General features: G+C 37.4%; 1 protein-coding gene across 1 annotated transcript in view; it reads left to right on the top strand.

The window, feature by feature from the left end:
* LOC125245636 (antigen WC1.1-like) overlaps positions 1-24,034 on the top strand; it is a 157,024-nt gene that overhangs the window by 62,925 nt on the left and 70,065 nt on the right. The window contains exons 37-40 of the mRNA XM_048156302.1: positions 4,980-5,057; positions 5,169-5,231; positions 5,348-5,410; positions 19,933-19,995. Coding sequence (XP_048012259.1) covers positions 4,980-5,057; positions 5,169-5,231; positions 5,348-5,410; positions 19,933-19,995 — 267 coding nt within the window. The remainder of the gene's footprint in view (positions 1-4,979; positions 5,058-5,168; positions 5,232-5,347; positions 5,411-19,932; positions 19,996-24,034) is intronic.

Here is a 24,034-nt window from a genome sequence, read left to right as displayed (position 1 = left end):
CGAGCTTCTATACTATAAAGCATAAAAAGCGTGCATAAAAGCCCTCCCTATGTAACCACTAAGCTGTCACTCATCTTATTTCATTGCGATCTCACAAAGTTCTGCTAATCGATTAAGCTGACTGAACAATGAATAGGCTATCCTATTTGGCCTACATAATAACTAAACTTTTTTGTTAAACGTTAAATTATAACGATAGGATTTGAGTGTGCAGATCTCAGCACTGGACAAAAACTCATCCGTTCAAGAAATCATCAAGTAAGTTTGATCATAGCCTATGACAGCCTACCAATCAGCGCTCAAGCGCACGCATAAAACTTGTCACAGCGCACCGGTAAACGTAATTATTATGAGTGTGTAGTGAAAAAAACAGCAAGCAGACTTTCTAAACATTTTAATATTTTATTGTTAATGTTTTCTGTTTTCGGCTGCAAGATAAAGTCTACGATGCTGATTCGTCATGTCCGCTTACTAGTGGACGCGCCTGTATGTTTCATACGGATTACATAATCTGAGAATATGTAACATTAGGCCTAGGCTATTTTCCATTTGAATTGGTTCGATTAAAAGTGGACATTTCAAGCTTTCTACAGATGTATTTATCGTGTCTGTGAGGGAAGTAGGCTATGACCAAAATGACGGAGTATTTTAAGTGATCGCACCGGCGCCTCCATGTCAAACAGTGAGCGCGCTCTCCACACAAACATTTGGATATGCGCCTAATAAGAGCGCACATTTATCTAGGACTAGGCTAAAATTAGCGGACTTGTAAAGTTGCTTCTACTTACATGTTTCAAGTGATAATCCGTATTTGAGATCGATCAATCATAGGCGAATTTCTGGATTTCCTGCCGTTAACGATCTCTCCCTCGAACTGCGTGACTTCGCCACTTCTGTCTTGATGTATCAAATGCCTTGAAGTATCAAGTCAACTTGGGTATTTTTTCAGTATATCTTGTTCACGTTGTTCTTTTAACCTTTGTATTTTCCGTTTTTTTGTGCTCCACTATAATTTCTTGTTCATTTTGCCGCTATGCCGTCTAGCAATAGCAGTGACGTAAATGAAAATGATTAATATGAATTGATCAGCAGCTGATTGGACAGATGTGACCCAAATATTTCTTATGGGCCAATGAGGGTCTTTTTTTTTTTTTTTTTTTTTTTTTTTTTTAAAAAGTCTGGCCAATCCGGGGCCCCTGCAGCCTAGGTAAACCTGTGCGTTAATCCGCGCCTGGTGGCCACCATTATTTTCCAGCACTGCCTTAACCCTCTTGGGCATGGAGTTCACCAGAGCTTCACAGGTCGTCCTCTTCCACTCCTCCATGATGACATCATGGAGCTGGTGGATGTTAGAAACCTTGCGCTCCTCCACCTTCCGTTTGAGGATGCCCCTCAATAGGGTTTAGGTACCCTCAGCTTCTTTAGCAAGGCAGTGGTCGTCTTAGAGGTGTGTTTGGGGTCATTATCATGTTGGAATACTGCCCTGCGGCCCAGTCTCTGAAGGGAGGGGATCATGCTCTGCTTCAGTATGTCACAGTACATGTTGGCATTCATGGTTCCCTCAATGAACTGTAGCTCCCCATTGCCGGCAGCACTCATGCAGCCCCAGACCATGACACTCCCACCACCATGCTTGACTGTAGACAAGACACACTTGTCTTTGTACTCCTCACCTGGTTGCCACCACACACACTTGATACAATCTCAACCAAATAAGTTTATCTTGGTCTTATCAGACCACAGGAAATGGTTCCAGTAGTCTATGTCCTTAGTCTGCTTGTCTTCAGCAAACTGTTTGCGGGCTTTCTTGTGCATCATCTTTAGAAGGGGCTTCCTTCTGGGACGACAGCCATGCAGACCAATTTGATGCAGTGTGCGGCATACAGTCTGGGGCACTGACAGGTTGAACCCCCACCCCTTCAACCTCTGCAGCAATGCTGGCAGCACTCATACGTCTATTTCCCAAACACAACCTCTGTATATGACGCTGAGCATGTGCTCTCAACTTCTTTGGTCGACCATGGCGAGGCCTGTTCTGAGTGGAACCTGTCCTGTTAAACCGCTGTATGGTCTTGGCCACCGTGCTGCAGCTCAGTATCATGGTCTTGGCCATCTTCTTATAGCCTACGCCATCTTTATGTAGAGCAACAATTATTTTTTTCAGATCCTCAGAGAGTTCTTTGCCATGAGGTGCCATGTTGAACTTCCAGTGACCAATATGAGAGAGTGAGAGCGATAACAGCAAATTTAACACACCTGCTCCCCATTCACACCTGAGACCTTGTGACACTAACGAGTCACATGACACCAGGGAGAGAAAATGGCAATTTGGGCCCAATTTGGACATTTTCACTTAGGTGTGTACTCACTTTTGTGGCCAGTGGTTTAGACATTAATGGCTGTGTGTTGAGTTATTTTGAGGGGACAGCAAATTTACACTGTAATACAAGCTGTACACTCACTATTTACATTGTAGCAAAGAGTCATTTCTTCAGTGTTGTCACATGAAAAGATATTTACAAAAATGTGAGGGGTGTACTCACTTCTGTGAGATACTGTAAGTCACATGAGAGTTGAAGTTGATTCTCATCCTTGTCTTTCTAGAGTTTAAAGAGATCAGGTTAACTGAGGGCTGTGAAGGGAATTTGGAGGTTTTCTACAATGGATCCTGGGGAAATGTGTGTTACAATAAGATGGACAGAGACACAGCGAGTCTGATCTGTCAGGAGCTGAACTGTGGAAGATCTGCCAGTGAACCCAGTAATTCAGATGGACTGAAGTCTCATAATTGGCTTGATAATTTTAAATGTCGACGTCATGATTCCACTCTATGGCAGTGTCCATCTTCACCCTGGGGACCGAATGACTGTGATAATGAAGTGGCAAAGATAACCTGCTCAAGTGAGATTATATTTTACTGATTTAAAATAATATTATTTTTTTTTAATTGTTCTTTTCAGTATTGAATGAAAATTTAATATTTTAATCTCAGAGGAACAGACTCATGAATCTCCTCAGAGTCGTCTGACATGTTCAAACTCATCATCTCCTCACCAGAGACAGTGTTCAAGTAAGTTTATTTTGAGTTTATTATTATCACAACTTAATAGTTATAAATTTAGGATGTATTTTTTTCTATATATATGTATTAAAATCTATTCACTTGAACACTAATAATTTATAATAACTTTAAATAGTTATAAAATGCATTGTAAATGTGTTTTTGTAAATGGTGAGCTTTAGCTGGTCAGTGATGTTGATGTGTGTGATTTAGATCATGTTCCTCTCAGACTGAGTGGAGGGGAGGGCCGGTGCTCTGGGAGGCTGGAGGTGTATCATAACGCTGTGTGGGGCTCAGTCTGTGATGATCTGTGGGACATCAGGGATGCTCAGGTGGTCTGCAGACAGCTGGGTTGTGGAGCAGCACTGAGGGCTGATGGGAATTCAACCTCTGATGCTGGTAAAGATGTTGTGTGGCTGAACAGAGTCGAGTGCAGAGGGAATGAGATTCACCTGTGGGACTGTCCTCTCTCCCTGATGAAACACACTGACTGCTCCAAAAAATATCACGCTGGACTCACCTGTGCAGGTCACAGAAAATCACTGACCAATATTAGTAATTTTAGTGCTAATAATATTTGTGTATTTAAACCATCATTTGCTTTTATTTGATTTTGAATGTGTTTGTGTCTTTTTTGACAGATTTACCAGATTTGTCAGTGTCCACTACTCCTGCCACAACAACATCATCTTCTCCTCCAGTTTCTCAGACAGTGAGCTCAACATCAGTCTCTCGTCCACAAACTCCTCCGTCTCTCTCTGTGCTTGTGATTGTACTGGGAGTTGTGCTCTTACTGCTCTTAGTGCCACTGCTTATACTGATTCAGCAGAACAGAGTGATGAGGAGAGGTAGGAGAGATCCAGAGACTGTCATATTGTGTCTTATTCAGTGTGTGATCAGTCATGTGTTGTGAACTGACAGCAGGTTTGTCTCTCTACACTCACAGCTCTCTCTAAGAGGAGACACAGGAGCACAACTGAGGCCATTTATGAGGAGATTCATCACAGACGCAATCATTTCACTCAGAGGGGTGAGACATGAGCCCTGAATCTTATTTAATATGATGAATTAATAAAAGAGTCTGTCAGACACTTGATGTTCATCTATTATTAGTCCTGTTAAACCTCCTGCAGAAAACCACAGAGCTGCAGGTGCATGTGTGTGTGTGTGTGTCAGTGAGTGTTTCTTCCTGTGTGTTTTTAGGAGTAATAAGGAGGTTCTTATGTTTGTACATGTAGGTGCAGGTGTGTGTGTGTGTGTGTGTTTGTCTCTTCCTGTGTGTATTTCTGGAAGGCAGTGAGGAATGGGTTCATGTGAGGATACATGTGTGTTTACTAATAGGCCTCTAAAACATGAGATTTCTGCCTCTAATGCTTTTAAAATGTAAGTAATTAATATTTGTGTTGTGTTTTCAGTAACAAAATGCTTTCTGATCCAAAGGAAATGAGGATTCAGTCTGTTTGTAATGATGAACATGTTTCTGACTGTTCTGCTCCTTTAACAGGGAGTCTCATCTCTGAAGAACTGCATTCTGGGTATGAAGATGCTGATGAGTTTCTCTCAGGTTAGAGAGCTGAAGAATATTCAAAACAACACCTGAAATAAATAATTTGATTTACAAACTCTAAAAAAATAGATCAAACGTATTTCACATATTTTACCACTAAATGAAATGTGTTTGAATGTTTCAATTGTTCACAATACTAAAAGTTTTCTCTTATTAGAAAAAGAGTTCAAGACTGAATATTATGATGATGTCACCAGTGGCCTGAAAGGTCAGTAATTGATCACATGATTTATTCATTACCAGATGATTACAAAAGCTGAATGGTCTCAAGAAGTGCAACAGTATATTTTGCATTTATGTTGTTTCCTAAAATATTAAAAACATTCAAAATATAAACATGTTTTGATGCAGAAGAGATGATGAAGGAAATCACACCGGGATACTATGATGATGTCATCACTGATGGACTGAAACCAGATCGTGAGACAGGTGTCGCTCTGATATTATATAATAGGATATGAAATAATTAAAATCTGTGTGTATATATATTAAAAATGTATATAAATTATATTTTGTATGTGTCTCATGTTCAATTTGTAGAAGACACACCTGAGAATTATGATGATGTCATGACGAGTGGACAGAACTTTAATATTAAAAAAGGTGTTTTTACTTTTTATTCTTTTGTTTGTGTGTTTAACATAATACCTCTGAAGTGATTCACAGTACTGATATGATGATGTATCATTTGTTCTGTTTATATCTTCATGTTTATGTAGTGGACACACCGGAGCATTATGATGATGTCATCATTAATGGACAGAACATTCCAGGTGTAACAGGTGAGTCACACAGAACTGTATTTTATCATCATCCACTAATATTGAACATGTTTCTACCATTAATGAATCATCATGACTTCATCAGGAGTAAATCTAACTGTTGGAGAGACTTTTGACTGCCAGGATCTGATTTAATTATTATATGAGTGAAGCCGGTCAGAGCACAACTTTATATAAGGAAGAGGAGAAGGTCATCAGGTTTAGAGGATGTATTGATAAAAAAAATAAGCCGCAGAGGTACAGGTATTTCACAGGTAGAGATCAGTTACAGGCAGTAGAGGCATTAGTCTGGAGCACAAGAAATACAATAAAGGATAATGAAAATAGTTCGGCATATATACAATAATAAACGTCCATTGCTACATAAAGGCAGTCAAAGTATATTAAATCTTCATCAATAACATTTCTCCATGAAATATACAATCCAAGGGAGGAAAATACAGTATCATGTTGTACATTATAAGCCATAAGCGATCATCTGACATGATAAACATAACTCAATATATGGATATAATCACGGATATAATGGATATAATTAGAGTGCAATCGCTCGTCTGATATAAACAGCTTCAATATCAAATCACGGCGCAAACTGATCATTGTAAACCAGAACAGTGAAAAACAAACACAAACAGAAGAAATAATCACACATGAACAGCGTCATTCAGCTGGACTAACAGAAACAACAGCTGCAGACATGATTAAACACAAATAACTCAATACCGATCTCAATAAACACACAAATAAGACAAACAGGATTACTTGCAGGTCAATAGGGAACACCTTGAAGTAATTCTGCAGCAAATATCACAAATAAACAGCAATAAATGTCCTTTCAGCGATCGGCTCTACAGAGCATAACAGTTCAGCAGCAACAGCAGCTTGAGTCACGTGACTGCTCAGCTGGAAGATGACGTGAATGTCAAAATAAAAGCCCTCGTAAAGGAGCCTTTACAACATTAATAGTCTCAGACAGTCATGAGGAGAAAGAGATCAAGCTTTTCTTCTTCTTCTTTTTTTTTTTTAACTTATTTTAGTCACAGACAAGTACAATGAAAAAAGTGATCTCATGTTTGAAAGGGTTTCAAAGTATATTGTGAGATCAGTATTACAAAAGGTAATATATGAAAGTTTATTTTGAGTTATTTTTGTCTTATGAATACAAAACTTTGCCAAAATAATTAAAAGGTTAATTGTGTAATTTTGTTTTTCAGAAAAATATGAGGGTTGAAAACAAAGTAAAATTTAATAAGGTTCTAAATTAAGAGTTTTGTTCATTTGGTAAATCCAAAAAAATAGGGCAATAAAAAAAATAAATGGTCAAAATCTTCAAATTATGTATAAGTACATTTATATGTATGAATATATCTACTACTGGAAGCATTTACAGGATAACATCCTATGAATATTTTTTTTCTTTATTAGAAATAACATATTTATATGGTAAAGTCCAAATGAAATTGTTATTAAAATGTGTATCAAAAAAAGGGGATTTACAAAGTTGAGGATTTTGTAAGGTTGTATTATTAATATCTACATCTGATAATTTGGTTAAAGTTATTACATCATTAGGGATAGCCTTAATTATTGTAAATTATTTTACATAAACAAAAAAAACATTTTTAAATAAAATTAGGGTATGTAGGAAAGAGATCAATGACATCATCAATGACACAAGCTGTATTAAAATCACAATGTGAGGTTTTATTTCACATGTGTATCAGAGGGAGATCAGGAGGAGTATGATGATGTGAAGAACAGCGATGAAGATGAGAGAAACATGTTGGGTCGGTTGTTGTCACATTTCTATAGCCTATATCTATTTTTATTTGTTATGTTGCTCATTTAAAGTAAAACTTGAATTTGCTTTTGTTTTTAAAAACAGACTATGATGATGTGGGGGAGGAGTCAAATAAAGAGGGAGGGGCCATATGACTCACTGACCACACCCACTGCCTCTGATCATCAAATCATATTAGTTACTGGAGATAATGTTTTTTTGCTACTAAAGATTCAGTGTTTTATGTTTTTATGTTATTTTAAATGTTTTTAAATGAAAGGTTACATGCTGTGCAAAATTCAGTAACATATTTTAGTATTTGTATTTTAGTATTTGAGCTATTTTTTATTTTGATAACATGCTTTTCACCTAATAAAAAAATAACATTCATTCATCATGTCACAAAAATATTTTTTAGAAGAGCGATTAGAGGAAAGGAGAAAATTATGCAAAATACTATAAATGTTAAATGATTAAATAGTTTTACCACTTAATAGATATTATAAGTTATTGTGTTTTCCATAAATTTACTACCAGCATTAGTTCTTGTGTATGTCAGCTTGAATTAACTTAAATAGAGCACAATTTGGGGGGGAAAAAAACATTTACTCAAACTGCACAGTTTATTGTGTGATGTTCATTTTACATTAAAATGCTTTAAACAACTTTAACCAGTTTTTAGTCTGAATAATTTGCTCTGATCTTGAATCTTCTGCAGCAATAGCGCCATCTGCAGGTTGAGGTTTGTTTGACCCTTCTTGGTTTTTCTCTTCAACAGCTGATGTTGTCATTTTCTTTTCCTCAGTTAACTATAAGCTTCACTGGACATGGATAAAACAGCATTAGAGAATTACATTACGCCTCTAAACAGGGATTATTCACAAGTAACATTTGGGAAATTAAGAAAACAAAGCAGATTATTTCCTCTTAAACATCGGTGACTTTAGATGCACTGCTCTATAAATTCATTCTCTTTTCATGTTTCATACAGCAGTGTTTCTCGACCTTTATTCAGTCACGACACCCCTTGAAATGTTCAGTAACGTGTGGCCCCTACACTAGTGTTGTGTCGATACTGGAGTTTCTACTTTGTCAAGTATCGATATTCAATATTATTTTCGATATTATGGGGAAGAACCGCCGTATATTAATATTATCTTTATGTCTGTCTGAAACTGATTGAATTCTCACTATAGGCATGTTTCACAGAATGTGAGTGAAATTGTTTGGATGAGGGGGATCAAGTATTTAATATTTTTATTTAAAAATAACTTTTACATGATTGACAGACAGATAAAGGTTGACACATCCTGCTATTATTTACCTCCTTAATGTTTAACAATAAATAAGAGTTGAATGCCAGAGCTCTGTGTAATTTGTGACATTAAACCGAATTCATGATGAAATACTGAAGACTCAAACTAAACTGACATGCAAATTAAATTATCACAGCTTATAGAGAAATTATTGTAATTAAAATACAGAATTACAGCTCTTACATGAACAATAAAACATTTTACTCTTCCAGGTCTATTCCTACAAAAAATAAATAAATGAATTCATTAAAAAACGTGTTTAATTAAATCCAGTAAATGAGTGAGTTTGTGGCGAGCGACTGTTACTCTGGTTTAAATGCTCTGCTGAGTGTTGGGCTGTTTGTTGTTACAGCACGGACTGTATTCAGTGTGACACCAGTCGTCTCATGTTGTTTATATCTGATAGTACAGGCCGGGCTTGTTGTGTTCAATAAAGTTAAATGTACGCAACTAGATTGGCGTGAACCGTCCATTCTATTGATAATAGATGACAGAATGAAACATGGTGGCAAACTCAACTAATCTGGCGAAATCATGGAAATTGTGGAAAGAAGAGTTCACGTTGTATATGAATCTTACTTTGGCGGACGCTGGAGAAGCTGAAAGTTTTCAGAGCTGTGCGAGACCCTGATCCCAACCTCGACACCAGATTAACAAGTGCACTGGATGACCACTGCAGTCCAAAAGTGAACGAGACAGAAAGGTACCATTTTTTTTGTCAGAAATCAGCTCTGATGACAACATTGACAAAATATGAAACGGACTTAAGAATGATCTCCAGATCAAAGACTCTCTGATCCGCGATAGAAATGTTTGCGGCATATCCAGCTCTGTTTTGAGAGTCAGACTTTTAAGGGAGCAGGATTTGACTTTGGAAAAGTGTGTGCAAATCTGCAGGACAACACAGCGATTGAAGGACGAGTGACAGAGGACGCTGTGAGAAAAGAAAAAAGAGCTGTAAACTGCAAGAGAAGGATCCCTGTGGCGATGATGGCACCACTTAAAGCAGAGCTGAGTGATCTTCAGTGAAGAGAGATCATCACACCAGTAAACTGCAGCACAGAGTGGATTAGCAGTCTTGATATTGTCATCAGGAAACCTCAGGATATGCATTGATCCAAGACCACTCAACAGAGCTCTGAGAAGATGCCAGACTACAGAGATTTGACATTGAAGTCAATTACATCCCAGAGAAGGACATGTTGCTATCTGACACGCTGAGCCACTCATACTAACCTAAACATGCATCAGAGAGTTCAGTAGAAATGGAGACTGAAAGCATAAACACGGTCCAGCGTGTACATATAGCAGAAGAAAGGCTCCAGGCCATCAGAGAGGAAACAAGTAAAGACAGAAAATTGCAAACACTGATCAGATTCATCCAGGAAGGTTGGCCAATGAACAAAAAAGACTTGCCAAATGACATTTCCACTCTTTTCAGGAGGAACTGAGTGCTGAGAGTGAATTGTGTTCAGAGGAGAGAGTTGTAATCCTGACGCACTCAGAGGTGTCATTGTTCAGCGCATTCACTCACATTTGGACATAGAGGGATTCCTAAGAAGGACAAGAGAATGGGTTTATTGGATGGGGATGAATGATAAGATAAAGACATTCATAGAGAAATGTTACATCTGCAGATCTATGGATGTGGAGCAGCAGAAGGAGACTCTGTGGTCTCACAAACTAACCCAGTAACCCATGGTCTAAGGTGGGGACAGATATATTCACTTTAAACAACAGAAACTACCTGATCACCGTTGATTACCTCTCTGATTTCCAAACCTCACCATGCTTGATCAGAGAACCATCACAAGGGATCAAAGCAAGTCCAGCACAGCGATTGTTCAGTAGGAGAACCAGATCTCTGATGCACATGACAACCTGCTGCAACCAAAGGTCATTCACACTCGACAAGGACAGACTGAAAACAAGAACCGTTAGGCTGCATATTATAACAGACATGCAAAAGATCTAGATCCTCTAAAATAAGGAGACAGAGTCCGTGTCCAGCCAGAGGAACAAAACATGGAGAAAAGCAACAGTTGTGAATCCTGTGGACTACAGGTCTGATGATGTCCAGCTCGACTCATTCTGAGGAGAAACCGCCGACACCTCAGGAGGGACAGAAACACAGTAGTGGAAAAAACAGAGACTTGTTGGTGAACAGAGACAGTGTGACAAACTCAAAACAAGCACAGACACTCCAGGGGCCTGTACCATGATGGTAGATGAACAAACTCAGGGTTATAGGATTAGTTTCGAGTTGACAAAACCAAATCACTCCAATCCGGCTTTGTTGGTACCATGATGCTGATCATCAACTTTCTCTGTCAACTCAGGCTTTGATCCTGAGTTTGTGAAGTGTGTGCACATGAATCTGTGACATCAGTGGTGAACAGCCAATCACATGCCTTGCAACAGAAATAAACTGTGATTCACTTCTCGCGAGAGAGCCAGCGAGATTCAAAACTCTTTCGCTGAAAATTAAGAATTTAAACGCATTTACACTAATGGAAAATACTTGTCTGTGAAAGAGGACAAATAAAAGAAATTATCTTTCTCTATCAGTCCAAGTGAAGTTAGTTTATATGGTTAATAATATATAGCGATAGAGACTCAAACATACAAGCTCACATGTAGTCATATTTGAATAATATATTTACACCTTATTTATATTAGCCTACATATGATCTATATATATTAATATTCATTGAAACTAAGTGCTTAATAACAACTGTTAAACTAAACTTGCATGTGTGTAATGGATTAATAAAAATATAGATCATATACAAATCATATATAAATTATATTATCATTAAAACCAGACAATTTCATCATTAAATATTTGCTTTTACTATATAATGACCTTTAATTTGGAGGAAGAGAAACTGGGGGAGTGACTTTATTGCGTTGGGTGTGTCAGTGTCACTTAGCTTACACCTGATTGGTCCAATTTCAGTTTGAGATCTCTAACCCTGAACATAACCTGCCCCGGAGCAGGTTAGCCGTGGAGCGTAAGTTACCATGGCGATGAACACCGCTAAAAGCCAAGTCACTTTCATGGTACCTAAAACCCAGGATTGGTGCAAACTAATCTGAAACTTACCTGGCTAGCCAGCTAATCCAGCTTCATGGTACAGGCCCCTGTTGTTTCTATTACAAAGTCTGGAAGAAAAGTGATTAGACCTCACTACCTTAAAGACTTTGTTCAGTAACCCACTAATACTCGCCTCCATGCTCCAGGAAATTTAGTTGGTATATTTGATCAGAGTTTGTATTCATATGTGCCAACTGAAAAAAAAGAAGAAAAAAGGGGGAAAAGATAAACAGTAAAGACAACACTTTTTTGTTATAACAGTTTATTAATTGAAGGGAATATGTATTAGAATGTATAAAGGAGAAATTACAAATACTGTCTTACTGAAATTGCAGTGTTAATACATTAAGAATTTAAAGCATTAGTCCACTTTTAAATAAACTTTTCCTGATAATTTACACACCCGCATGTCATCCAAGATGTTCATGTCTTTCTTTCTTCAGTCGAAAAGAAATTAAAGTTTTTGATGAAAGCATTCCAGGATTTTTTTTCCATATAGTGGACTTCAATAGCACCAAACAGTTGAAGGTCAAAATTAGTTTCACTGCAGCTTCAAATTGTTCTACACGATCCCAGATGAGAAATAAGGGTCTTATCTAGAGGAACCATCACTCATTTTCTGAAAAAAATTGAAAATTATATGAGTTTTTACCATAAATGCTCATCTTGAACTAGCTCTCTTCTTCTCCTCTATTAGAATTCCGGCAGTGTAGACGCTGCTAAGTGTATTACTGCCCTCCACAGGTCAAAGTTTGAACAAATCTTTATATGCAATATGCTAGTTCAATAGTATATAACAATTAGTTAAAACTTTGACCTGTGTGAAACTAATTTTGACCTTCAACTGTTTGGTGCCCATTGAAGTCTACCTTATGGGAAAAAATCCTGGAATGTTTTCATCAAAAACTTTAATTTCTTTTCGACTGAAGAAAGAAAGACATGGACATCTTGGATGACATGGGGGTGAGTAAATTATCAGGAAAAGTTTATTTAAAAGTGGACTAATCCTTTAATATTGTGTAATTTAAGCTACTTGGAAGAAGAAAAATAGAGAAAGGATGTTGCAGCACGGACTGTATTCAGTGTCACACCAGTCGTCTTATGTTGTTTATATCTGATAGTGCAGGCTGGGTTTGTTGTGTTTAGTAAAGTTAAATGTACGAGAACTAGATTGGTGTTAACCGTTCATTTTATTTATAATAATAGAGGATAGAATGAAACTGAGAGAGCGCGCGAGCAGAGTGCGCGTTCACAGAGGAGGAGGAGCTTGTTCAGCTCACAGTAAATATGTTTTTCATGTTTCTATGGTGACAGACGCTGTGCGTCCTCGATTCTTGCAACACATCTTTTATTATTTTTTTTTATTCTGTTCATTGGTGAAACTTTTTTTTTATGCAGAAAATATATTTTACTATTACGAGGAACAAACCTGCATCTATATTGAGTTTTTTTATGTAATACTAAATGTTTCTAATAGAATGAAGCATCAAACTCAAATGAAAAGTATTCAAGATTTCAGGGCAAATTTAAAGTTTGTCAGTGAAAAATCTCTCTTGCTAAAGATGACATTCTGTCCCTCTGTGCATAGACTATAGTCTGTTACAACAGCAGATAAAGTGTAAAATTAATGTGCAGTGAAAATGAGCTCTACATGAAACAAGTTACTTATAAATGTTGCTGTAAGAGAAGAAAAATCATTGATTTCTGTCCTGAAACATGTTCACAGCTCCTTCATGCTCAACACAGGGACAGACCCTTGTAGTCTTCAATAAGAGGTGCTTTACTGCCATCTGCTGGACAAATACAGCATTGCAGCATTAAACATGTTTATTGATGTTGTTTATTATTCTCTAAGGTTTACCTGTGATTACTTTACTTATGGTTAAGGTTTACTAACCTTTTACGTAGATGATATTTAATTTATTTTAATAAAAAGCACATCTGAATAGCTTAGCAAAAATATAGTTTATACTATGGTGTAATCAAATTTTGTTTTTAGAATAAAAGAACAAAGCAGTAAAATAGTAATATTATGCATAATTTATCCAGTAACAGTAAGATTAAAATAATTCATGAAAAAAGTTCTACTAAGTTACAAGTGTTTGAAGTGATCAGACTTACAGAAACAGTCATCAGTGTTGTATGTTGTGTGTGCAGATCCAGGCTTTGATGCTGAATATAACCTGCAGTGTTTCTCTATCAATCTCTTTAAGTTTAGTGTGACTTTATCTCCACGCTGACATATGACTGACACGAGTCTGTCCTCAGTGAAGTGTCTCTTCACGCTGGAGGAGGAGTCCCGCTCATCAGCGCTCACACTTTATTGATATATATGGAGAAAATAAAAATGCTGCTTTCTGATTTGTCACTGATTGTGTTTGATGATTTCCTCTGTTGTGTCTAATAAGGTAACAGTGAGTGTCATTGGCAGCTGTGAGAGTCTCTCTCTCTTTAGGGGACTGACAGGAGCCAGTTTCTTCAGTGTGTTTGAGGGAGCAGAAGGAGAAACTTGTGCTGCATCTGAGTTGATGAATTAGTTTGTGTCGAGCAGAAGTACAAGATGGAGAATTGTCTGATGTTGATGTTTCTGTGCTATATGATAAAACTCACCACTTCTGGTAAGTACACACTCAGGGTCAAAATAATCTTTTTTTTTTTTTTTTTTAAATGGGCTGAAAAAAAGTTAACATTTAACATTACACTTTACTACATACTGTGTTTGGTGTATTTAATTGTCTCCCTCTCTCATGTGTAGACAGTGTGAATGTGAGGTTAGTGAATGGCAATAATCCCTGTGCTGGACGAGTGGAGGTTCTTCATGCTGGTCAGTGGGGAACAGTGTGTCAGTATTTCTGGGATATTGCTGATGTTGCAGTGGTGTGTAGAGAGCTGGACTGTGGGACGGCTGTAGAAGCAACATATGGTGCTCACTTTGGACAAGGATCAGGACCAATTTCAATGGGTTTTCTACTCTGTAGTGGATCAGAGACTGCACTGAAAGACTGCAGATCAGACAGCCGATATGAACTGCGACAATACTGTAATCATAAACAAGATGCTGGTGTCGTGTGTTCAGGTGAGCTTCCCCTCATCTTTTTATCACATCACACTCTTTCATAATTCTCACTCAAGCAATATAATGTTTCTGTGTGCTGGTGAGGACAAACTGCATCAGTGTCAGTCTTATGAAGCAGACAGTCTGTTTAATTATTTTGTTTGTGATATTATATTTGTCCCCATTCCTTATTTTCTTTGATGCAGAGAATCCCCATTGAATATGTAATGTCTTTTTTATTATTCACAGACAGTAATCTTAATTACATTCTTTATTTAATGAAGATTATAAAATTACAGATGAAAGATAAAATTACAGATACAATTAGTGTAGATAAATTGAATTAATTAAATACAGAATGTCAAACATTAATGGAAGTTTTCTCTTGTGCTTCAAGTCAATAGAGATGTTTAATTCATTTGTCCTTATACTGCAAAGACTCAAAGCAAGGACTTCGACTTGTGGACGGGTCTCACCTGTGCTCTGGGAGAGTGGAGGTGCTTCGTACAGAAGGATGGGGTTCAGTGTGTGACGCTGCCTTTGACCAGCAGGATGCAGAGGTTGTGTGTCGACAGCTGGACTGTGGGATTCCTGTACAGGTGCTGGGAGAAGATGCTTTTGGAAAAGGAAAGGGTCGAGTTTGGTCAGAGGAGATTCAGTGTAGAGGAAATGAGTCTCAGATACACAACTGTTCACAAATATCTTCACAGAAGCACAGCTGTTCCCATGACAATGATGTTGGAGTGATTTGTTCTGGTTGAGTATAAACATTTGGCATTTCTTTAGATAAATTACATACATAATATACTGATGTTGTGTTGTTCAATTATCTCTAGATAATTTCTTAGACTCTAGTTTCATACTGTTTAAATAAGATGTCAGTTCTCTGCACAGGTTATACAGATCTCAGGCTGGTAAACGGAGACTCTTGTTCTGGTCGAGTTGAACGTCAGTACTTCAGTAAATGGGGCACAGTGTGTGATGCATGCTGGGATATGAGAGCTGCCAGTGTCCTCTGTAGACAGCTGAATTGTGGGATTGCTGTGTCTGTTGTGGGATCAGACTGGTTTGGAGAGGGAAGTGGTGAAATCTGGGCTGATGTGTTTGATTGTGACGGGAATGAAGCAAAACTCTCCGAATGTTCCATCTCTTCATGGAGTCGAGCTGAATGTTCTCATAGACGAGATGTTGGAGTCATCTGCTCTAGTGAGGGGATTTTATTGAAAACATTTTAAATACATAAATTACCTTCCAAAATATATTAAAAAATTCCCACATCTTTCACTCAGATTCCTCTCTGGCTGTTCATGATGGTCTGGTGCGGTTGTCTGGAGAGAGACAGTGTGAGGGGGAGGTGGAAGTTTCCATCCATCAGGTCTGGAGGAGAGTTCTGCTGGACTCCTGGAGTCTCACTGAATCCTCTGTGGTCTGCAGACAGCTGGGCTGTGGCTCTGTGCTGAACTTCTCCGGCTCCTCTTCATCCAGTCCTGAACACAGTCATGAGTGTGTGACGGGCTTCCAGTGCTCTGGGAGTGAAGCTCATCTGGGGAACTGCAGCTCTCCACAAACTCTCAACTGCAGCTCCACACAACAGCTGTCAATCACCTGCCTTGGTGAGAAGAGCAACATCTGGGCAGATTCTTCAGTTGTTAGTGATCACTAATGTGTTTCTCTTTCTCTGAATATCAGGTCGTGGGTCCATCAGGCTGGTGGGTTCTGGGGGAGACTGTGCAGGGAGGCTGGAGGTTTTTCACAGCGGCTCATGGGGGACAGTGTGTGATGACTCCTGGGATATTAAAGATGCCCATGTGGTGTGCAGACAGCTGCAGTGTGGAGTGGCCCTCAGTAACCAGCAGGTACCAGCCTGGTTTGGTCCTGGTTCTGGACCCATATGGCTGGATGAGGTGGAGTGTGAGGGGAATGAGACGTCCCTGTGGAGCTGCTCTTCTCCAGGCTGGGGAAAACATGACTGTCAACACAAGGAGGATGTAGGAGTCATGTGCTCAGGTAAACAATTAATGAGTTTGTTTGCCCATATAATCTTTAGGGTATTAGGTTACCTAATTTGGCTTGCTGTCCACTGAGGAGGGGCTCGATGAAGCAGCTTCAACTCTTTTCATGAAATATTTGATGTACAGATGATGTACATCAAATCATAATGTACAGATGATCATTTTTACAAAATAAACTCCAGGATGATCAGGAGCTGATGGATCTTGTATCATCCTAAAGGGGTTTATTTTGCAATAATGACCATCTGACTGCAATGTCAGTGTGATATACAGAGCATGCATTAGCCTTGTAATTATAGCCTTGTAGTGGTACATAACTGGAATTCCAATTGTGCACATTAATGCACATCTTTTTCCATCTAGAGTTTAAAAAGATCAGGTTAACCGATGGCTGTGAAGGGAATGTGGAGGTTTTCTACAATGGATCCTGGGGTAATGTGTGCTGGAACCAGATGGACAGAGACACAGCGAGTCTGATCTGTCAAGAGCTGAACTGTGGAAGATCTGGTGTTGTGTCTGATTCTACAACAAGACTGGAATCAGCTCGTAACTGGCTGGATAAAGTGAAATGTCGACCACATGATTCAAATCTGTGGCAGTGTCCATCTTCACCCTGGGGACAGAATGACTGCGGTGAAGATGAAGTGGCCAAAATCAACTGCTCAAGTGAGATTATATTTAAATTATTTAAGATGATCTCAATAGTCATTTCTTAATCTTTTCATCTTCAGTCATTTCTAGTTTCTTTAAACATAGTATTTGCAGTTTTTTACAGATGCTAGGACACATTTCTCAATACTTAGGTCACTTTTGCAAAACTCTTCACACAGTGAGCACAACAGAAGTCTATGTGGGCTAAACTGAGGATCAATTATCATTGCTTTGGCACAAAATGCATTCATTGACTACATCTCTCAAATTTCATGAATTCTTTTCTCACTCAGACACAACAACTGCCAAAACTCTTTGTATGTACAGGCCAATTTGCACACGCTTACATACTGTTTTCAAAACTGTTAAACTTATGTTCAAAACAATAACATAATACAAAACTGAATAAGACAGCAATTTGCTACATTTCTACAGTAATATTGTAATGAAATATATGCTGAATCTAAAAAATCAAATACTATCAAAGCAATTAGATGAAACAGAACACCTACACAAGCATTCGTTTTTCAATTTCATTATCATCCATTCAAAGAGGAAAACTTCGGAATAATTTTGTACTGTAATGTAAACAAGGTTCATGTAACAAACTGCAGTGAATTATAAACAATAGAGAGTGTTATTCTTGTGTTGTTAAGAAGTTTTACAAAAGAAAACATTGTATAATGATACCTGATGTTAGTGTTTTTAGGTCAGTATTTTATGACTGAAAAAGTGTGTTTGCTGGGTGAAAACCTTTGCTAGTGTTCTGGAAGAATGAGTTGATTTGAGACATGAATGAAGTGTTTTGGTAGATTTAGTGCATTTTGAATGTGAAATTAACTGCTGTGCCAAGATGAAAGTTGGTTAGGAGAACTGTGTGAAGAGTTTTGAAAGAGTGGCCTAAGTATTGAGAAATGTGTCCTAACAATTGTAAAAAACTGTAATATATTGTGGTGAGTAAACTGTTTCTAAAAAACTAAAGCTGATGGAAAGGGCCTAAAATTATTTGAGGCTTTATGTCTTCAGATTGATGATATGTTTCACAACATCATCTTCTCCTCCAGTTTCTCAGAGAGTGAGCTCAACATCAGTCACTTCTCCAGCAGCGTCTCTCTCTGTGCTTGTGATTGTACTGGGAGTTGTGCTCTTACTGCTCTTAGTGCCACTGCTTATACTGATTCAGCAGAACAGAGTGATGAGGAGAGGTAGGAGAGATCCAGAGACTGTCATATTGTGTCTTATTCAGTGTGTGATCAGTCATGTGTTGTGAACTGACAGCAGGTTTGTCTCTCTACACTCACAGCTCTCTCTAAGAGGAGACACAGGAGCACGACTGAGGCCGTTTATGAGGAGATTCATCACAGACACAATCACTTCACTCAGAGGGGTGAGACATGAGCCGTGAATCTTATTTAATATGATGAATTAATAAGAGAGTCTGTCAGACACTTGATGTTCATCTATTATTAGTCCTGTTAAACCTCCTGCAGAAAACCACAGAGCTGCAGGTGTGTGTGTGTGTGTGTGTGTGTGTGTGTGTGTGTGTGTGTGTGTGTTTGTCTCTTCCTGTGTGTATTTCTGGAAGGCAGTGAGGAATGGGTTCATGTGAGGATACATGTGTGTTTACTAATAGGCCTCTAAAACATGAGATTTCTGCCTCTAATGCTTTTAAAATGTAAGTAATTAATATTTGTGTTGTGTTTTCAGTAACAAAATGCTTTATGATCCAAAGGAAATGAGGATTCAGTCTGTTTGTAATGATGAACATGTTTCTGACTGTTCTGCTCCTTTAACAGGGAGTCTCATCTCTGAAGAACTGCATTCTGGGTATGAAGATGCTGATGAGCTTCTCTCAGGTTAGAGAGCTGAAGTATATTCAAAACAACACCTAAAATAAATTATTTGATTTACAAACTCTAAAAAATTTATCAAATGTATTTCACATATTTTACCACTAAATGAAATGTGTTTGAATGTTTCAGTTGTTCACAAAACTAAAACTTTTCTCTTATTAGAAAAAGAGTTCAAGACTGAATATTATGATGATGTCACCAGTGGCAGTGGCCTGAAAGGTCAGTAATTGATCACATGATTCATTCATTACCAGATGATTAAAAAAACTGAATGGTCTCAAAACCTGCAACAGCATATTTTAAATTTTGTTTCCCAAAATATTAAAAACACTCAAAATATAAACATGTTTTGATGCAGAAGAGATGAAGGAAATCACACCAGGATACTATGATGATGTCATCACTGATGGACTGAAACCAGATCATGAGACAGGTGTCGCTCTGTTATTATATGATAGGATATGAAATATTTAATATATATATATATATATATATATATATATATATATTTTTTTTTTTTTTTTTTTTTTTTTTTTTATATATATTTTGTATGTGTGTCTCATGTTCAATTTGTAGAAGACGCACCTGAGAGTTATGATGATGTCATGACGAGTGGACAGAAATTTAATGTTAAAAAAGGTGTTTTTACCTTTTATTCTTCTTTTGTTTGTGTGTTTAACATAATACCTCTGAAGTGATGCTCAGTACTGATATGATGATGTATCATTTGTTCTGTCTATATCTTCATGTTTATGTAGTGGACACACCGGAGCATTATGATGATGTCATCATTAATGGACAGAGCATTCCAGGTGTAACAGGTGAGTCACACAGAACTGTATTTTATCATCATCCACTAATATTGAACATGTTTCTACCATTAATGAATCATCATGACTTCATCAGGAGTAAATCTAAATGTTGGAGAGACTTTTGACTGCCAGGATCTGATTTAATTATTATTATATGAGTGAAGCCGGTCAGAGCACAACTTTATATAAGGAAGAGGAGAAGGTCATCAGGTTTAGAGGATGTATTGATAAAAATAAGCCGCAGAGGTTCAGGTATTTCACAGGTAGATCTCAGTTACAGGCAGTAGAGGCATTAGTCTGGAACACAAGAAATACAATAAAGGATAATGAAAATAGTTTGGCATATATACAATAATAAACGTCCATTGCTAAATAAAGACAGTCAAAGTATATTAAATCATTATCAATAACATTTCTCCATGAAATATACAATCCAGGGGAGGAAAATACGGTATCATGTTGTACATTATAAGCCATAAGCGATCATCTGACATGATAAACATAACTCCATATATGGATATAATCACGGATATAATTAGAGTGCAATCGCTCGTCTGATATAAACAGCTTCAATATCAAATCACGTCGCAAACTGATCATTGTAAACAAACAGTGAAACAAAAAGAAGAAATAATCACATGAACAGCGTCTCAGCTGGACTAACAGAAACAACAGCTTGAGGCATGATTAAACACAAATAACTCAATACCGATCTCAATAAACACAAATAAGACAAACAGGATTACTTGCAGGTCAATAGGGAACACCTTGATGTATTCTGCAGCAAATATCACAAATAAACAGAATAAATGTCCTTTCAGCGATCGGCTCTACAGAGCATAGCCTGACTACGTCAACTTCCTACTTCCGCTCAATTTCATTTCGCTTCTGTACTCATCTGATACAGCGTCAGAGCTTTCTGTTTGCCACCGGTTGGAAACAGCCGGGCCAATCACCGAACAGAGGGCGGGCTGAGAGCCGTGACGTAGTTGCTAAGCGCCGAGTTTTACATTGTAGGTTAGAGCAATCGAAACCCGAAACGACCGCGGAAATGGGAAACGAGACACGGGATGCAAACTTCGGGATGCATTAACTTCGCATAATCTGCAAAAGTCGTTTACAGCCATGTTCACTCCGGTATTTCGCTCGCATCATCATGTGTTTACAACAGGTTTACAGTGGAAGTTCAATCATAGATTTGAGTTCGATGCATGATGTCTGTGCTTCGATGCGGCTGTACAGGAGCATAACATATGTCATAACTAAACGTATCTGATTGGCTTACGGGTAACCAATGATTTTAAACTTCAGACAAGCGTCCCCTAGCGAGAGAGAAAACACTTCTCTATTATGCCATTCCAGACTCTGTCTACGAAGCAAAGTGAAGTAGCAGAGTCTGGTATTACCAGGCTAACAGAGCATAGCAGTTCAGCAGCAACAGCAGCTTAAGTCACGTGACTGCTCAGCTGGAAGATGACGTGATGTCAAAATAAAAGCCCTCGTAAAGGAGCCTTTACAACACTAATATCCTCAGACAGTCATGAGGAGAAAGAGATCAAGCTTTTCTTCTTCTTCTTTACTTATTTCAGTCACAGACGAGTACAATGCAAAAAGTGATCTCATATTTGAAACGGTTTTAAAGTATATTGTGAGATCAGTATTACAAAAGGTAATATATGAGGGTTTCTTTTGAGTTATTTTTGTCTTATGAATACAAAACTTTGCCAAAATAATTAAAAGGTTAATTGTGTGATTTTGTTTTTCAGAAAAATATGAGGTTTGAAAACAAAGTAAAATGTCATAAGGCTCTAAATTAAGTTTTGTCATTTCTATAATTTATCATTTCTATTTTAAAGTCAATCCAAAAATATGGCAATAAAATAAATAAATTATCAAAATCTTCAAATGATGTATAAGTACATTTATCACAAACAGTATGAATATACAGCTATGGAAAAAATTAAGAGACCACTTAACATTGATTTCTGAACTTGGAGTGGTCTCTTAATTTTTTCCATAGCTGTATCTACTACTGGAAGCATTTACAGGGTAACATCCTATGAATATTTTTTACTTTATTAGAAATAACTTTTATTGTTAATGTCCAAATGCTGTGACAAGATACACAATGAGGTTTAAGATGTTTTGATTCACATGGAGGATTGGATCCGACATTAAAGGAATTTCTTATAAAACTTGTTATTAAAATGTTTATCAAAAAAGGGGATTTACAAAGTTTTGTAAGGTTGTATTATTAATATCTACATCTGAGAATTTGATTCAAAGTTATTATGCCATTAATTACTTTAAATTCTTTTAAAAAAAAATAAAATAAAATTAGGGTTTGTGTAGGAAAGAGATCAATGACATCATCAGTGACACAAGCTGTATTAAAATCACAATGTGAGGTTTTATTTCACATGTGTATCAGAGGGAGATCAGGAGGAGTATGATGATGTGAAGAACAGCGATGAAGATGAGAGAAACCTGTTGGGTCGGTTATTGTCACATTTCTATAGCCTATATTCTATTTTTATCCAGTTATGTTGCTCATTTAAAGTAAAACTTGAAGCATTTATAACAATGACAAATATGATTTTGATTGATTTGCTTTTGTTTTTAAAAACAGACTATGATGATGTGGAGGGAGGAGTCTAAATAAAGAGGGAGGAGGCCATATGACTCACTGACCACACCCACTGCCTCTGATCATCAAATCATATTACAGTTACTGGAGATACTGTTTTTTTGCTACTAAAGATTCACTGTTTTATGTTTTTATGTTATTTTCAATGTTTTTAAATGAAAGGTTTCATGCTGTGCAAAATTCAGTAACAAATTTTAGTATTTGTATTTTAGTATATTGAGCTATTTTTATTTTGATAACAATGCTTTTCACCTAATAAAAAAATAACATTCATCATGTCACAAAAATATTTTTTAGAAGAGCGATTAGAGGAAAGGAGAAAATTATGCAAAATACTATAAATGTTAAATGATGAAAATAGATTTACCACTTATTAGATATTGTAAGTTACATGGGCGTCGGAACCATTGTATGTGGGTGGGACAAGACCCACCCACTTTTTAAGACCAATGATATTGGACCCACTCACTTTTACCGTCTCTAATTCAGCATTTGTCTAATCCCCCTCAGGCGATGCTACTCCACAAACCACCAACAGAGCATAAAAAAATATCAAAAATAAAAATATTTTTTAAAATATCGCCAAGTAAAACGCTGCGTTTATAAAGAAATGTCTCTTTACGACCACAACAAACGGGACACTTTTCAGACGCGCATTCCGACTTCGCTTCGGCGCCAGGTGCAAATCAAACGAGCGCGGAAAAGGTGCTGGTGATGATGAGGTAGCTTCAGTTGAACAACAGTGAACTGCGGTCAGATGAGATGTTGTCAGGCTATGTCAGTAAAACTCCAATCAGCCGTTAGGCTATAGCCTACTGTGCTCGAAGCGTGAACTCAAGAATTGCTTGCGCAAATGCGCCGGCGCGCGCTGCATATTACTTTATATAGCTTAACTAAAGCGCTAAAGAAACTACGGGCATGCGCCATCATTATTCTGAGGTAAATTAAGTCATGGAATTACCAAACATGCGATTAAAGCTGCCTCAAAACTGCATGCATGTATTTGTTGACATGGTTTTAAAACTATTGTTATCCAATTTGTTGGCCTTTAAACGTCTTAAAATGCATATATGTACACCAAGGAAATCAATTTTACTAACGAAATCAAAGGTAATTGTGTATTTCTCCAGTTGTGCGCACTTGGGGGCTAAACTTTGTATGCACTGTGTGATCAATGTGTGAAACTAAATGGGAGCAAAAACGCGATTGAATGTAAAGGTTTGTGTCTCGTTCTATTTAAAAAAAAATCAATACCTACCGATTGACTGGCATTTTATCTATCATATATATATATATACAATTGCATAAAAAAAAAAAAAATTGGAGGGAGGACCCACCCACATTTTTTTTGCTTCCGACGCCCATGGTAAGTTATCGTGTTTTCCCATAAACTTACTACCA

The sequence above is a fragment of the Megalobrama amblycephala genome, linkage group LG14 (genome assembly GCF_018812025.1).
Source record: "Megalobrama amblycephala isolate DHTTF-2021 linkage group LG14, ASM1881202v1, whole genome shotgun sequence".
In the NCBI taxonomy this organism is placed as follows: Eukaryota; Metazoa; Chordata; class Actinopteri; order Cypriniformes; family Xenocyprididae; genus Megalobrama; species Megalobrama amblycephala.
This window is presented reverse-complemented; position numbering and strand designations above follow the sequence as displayed.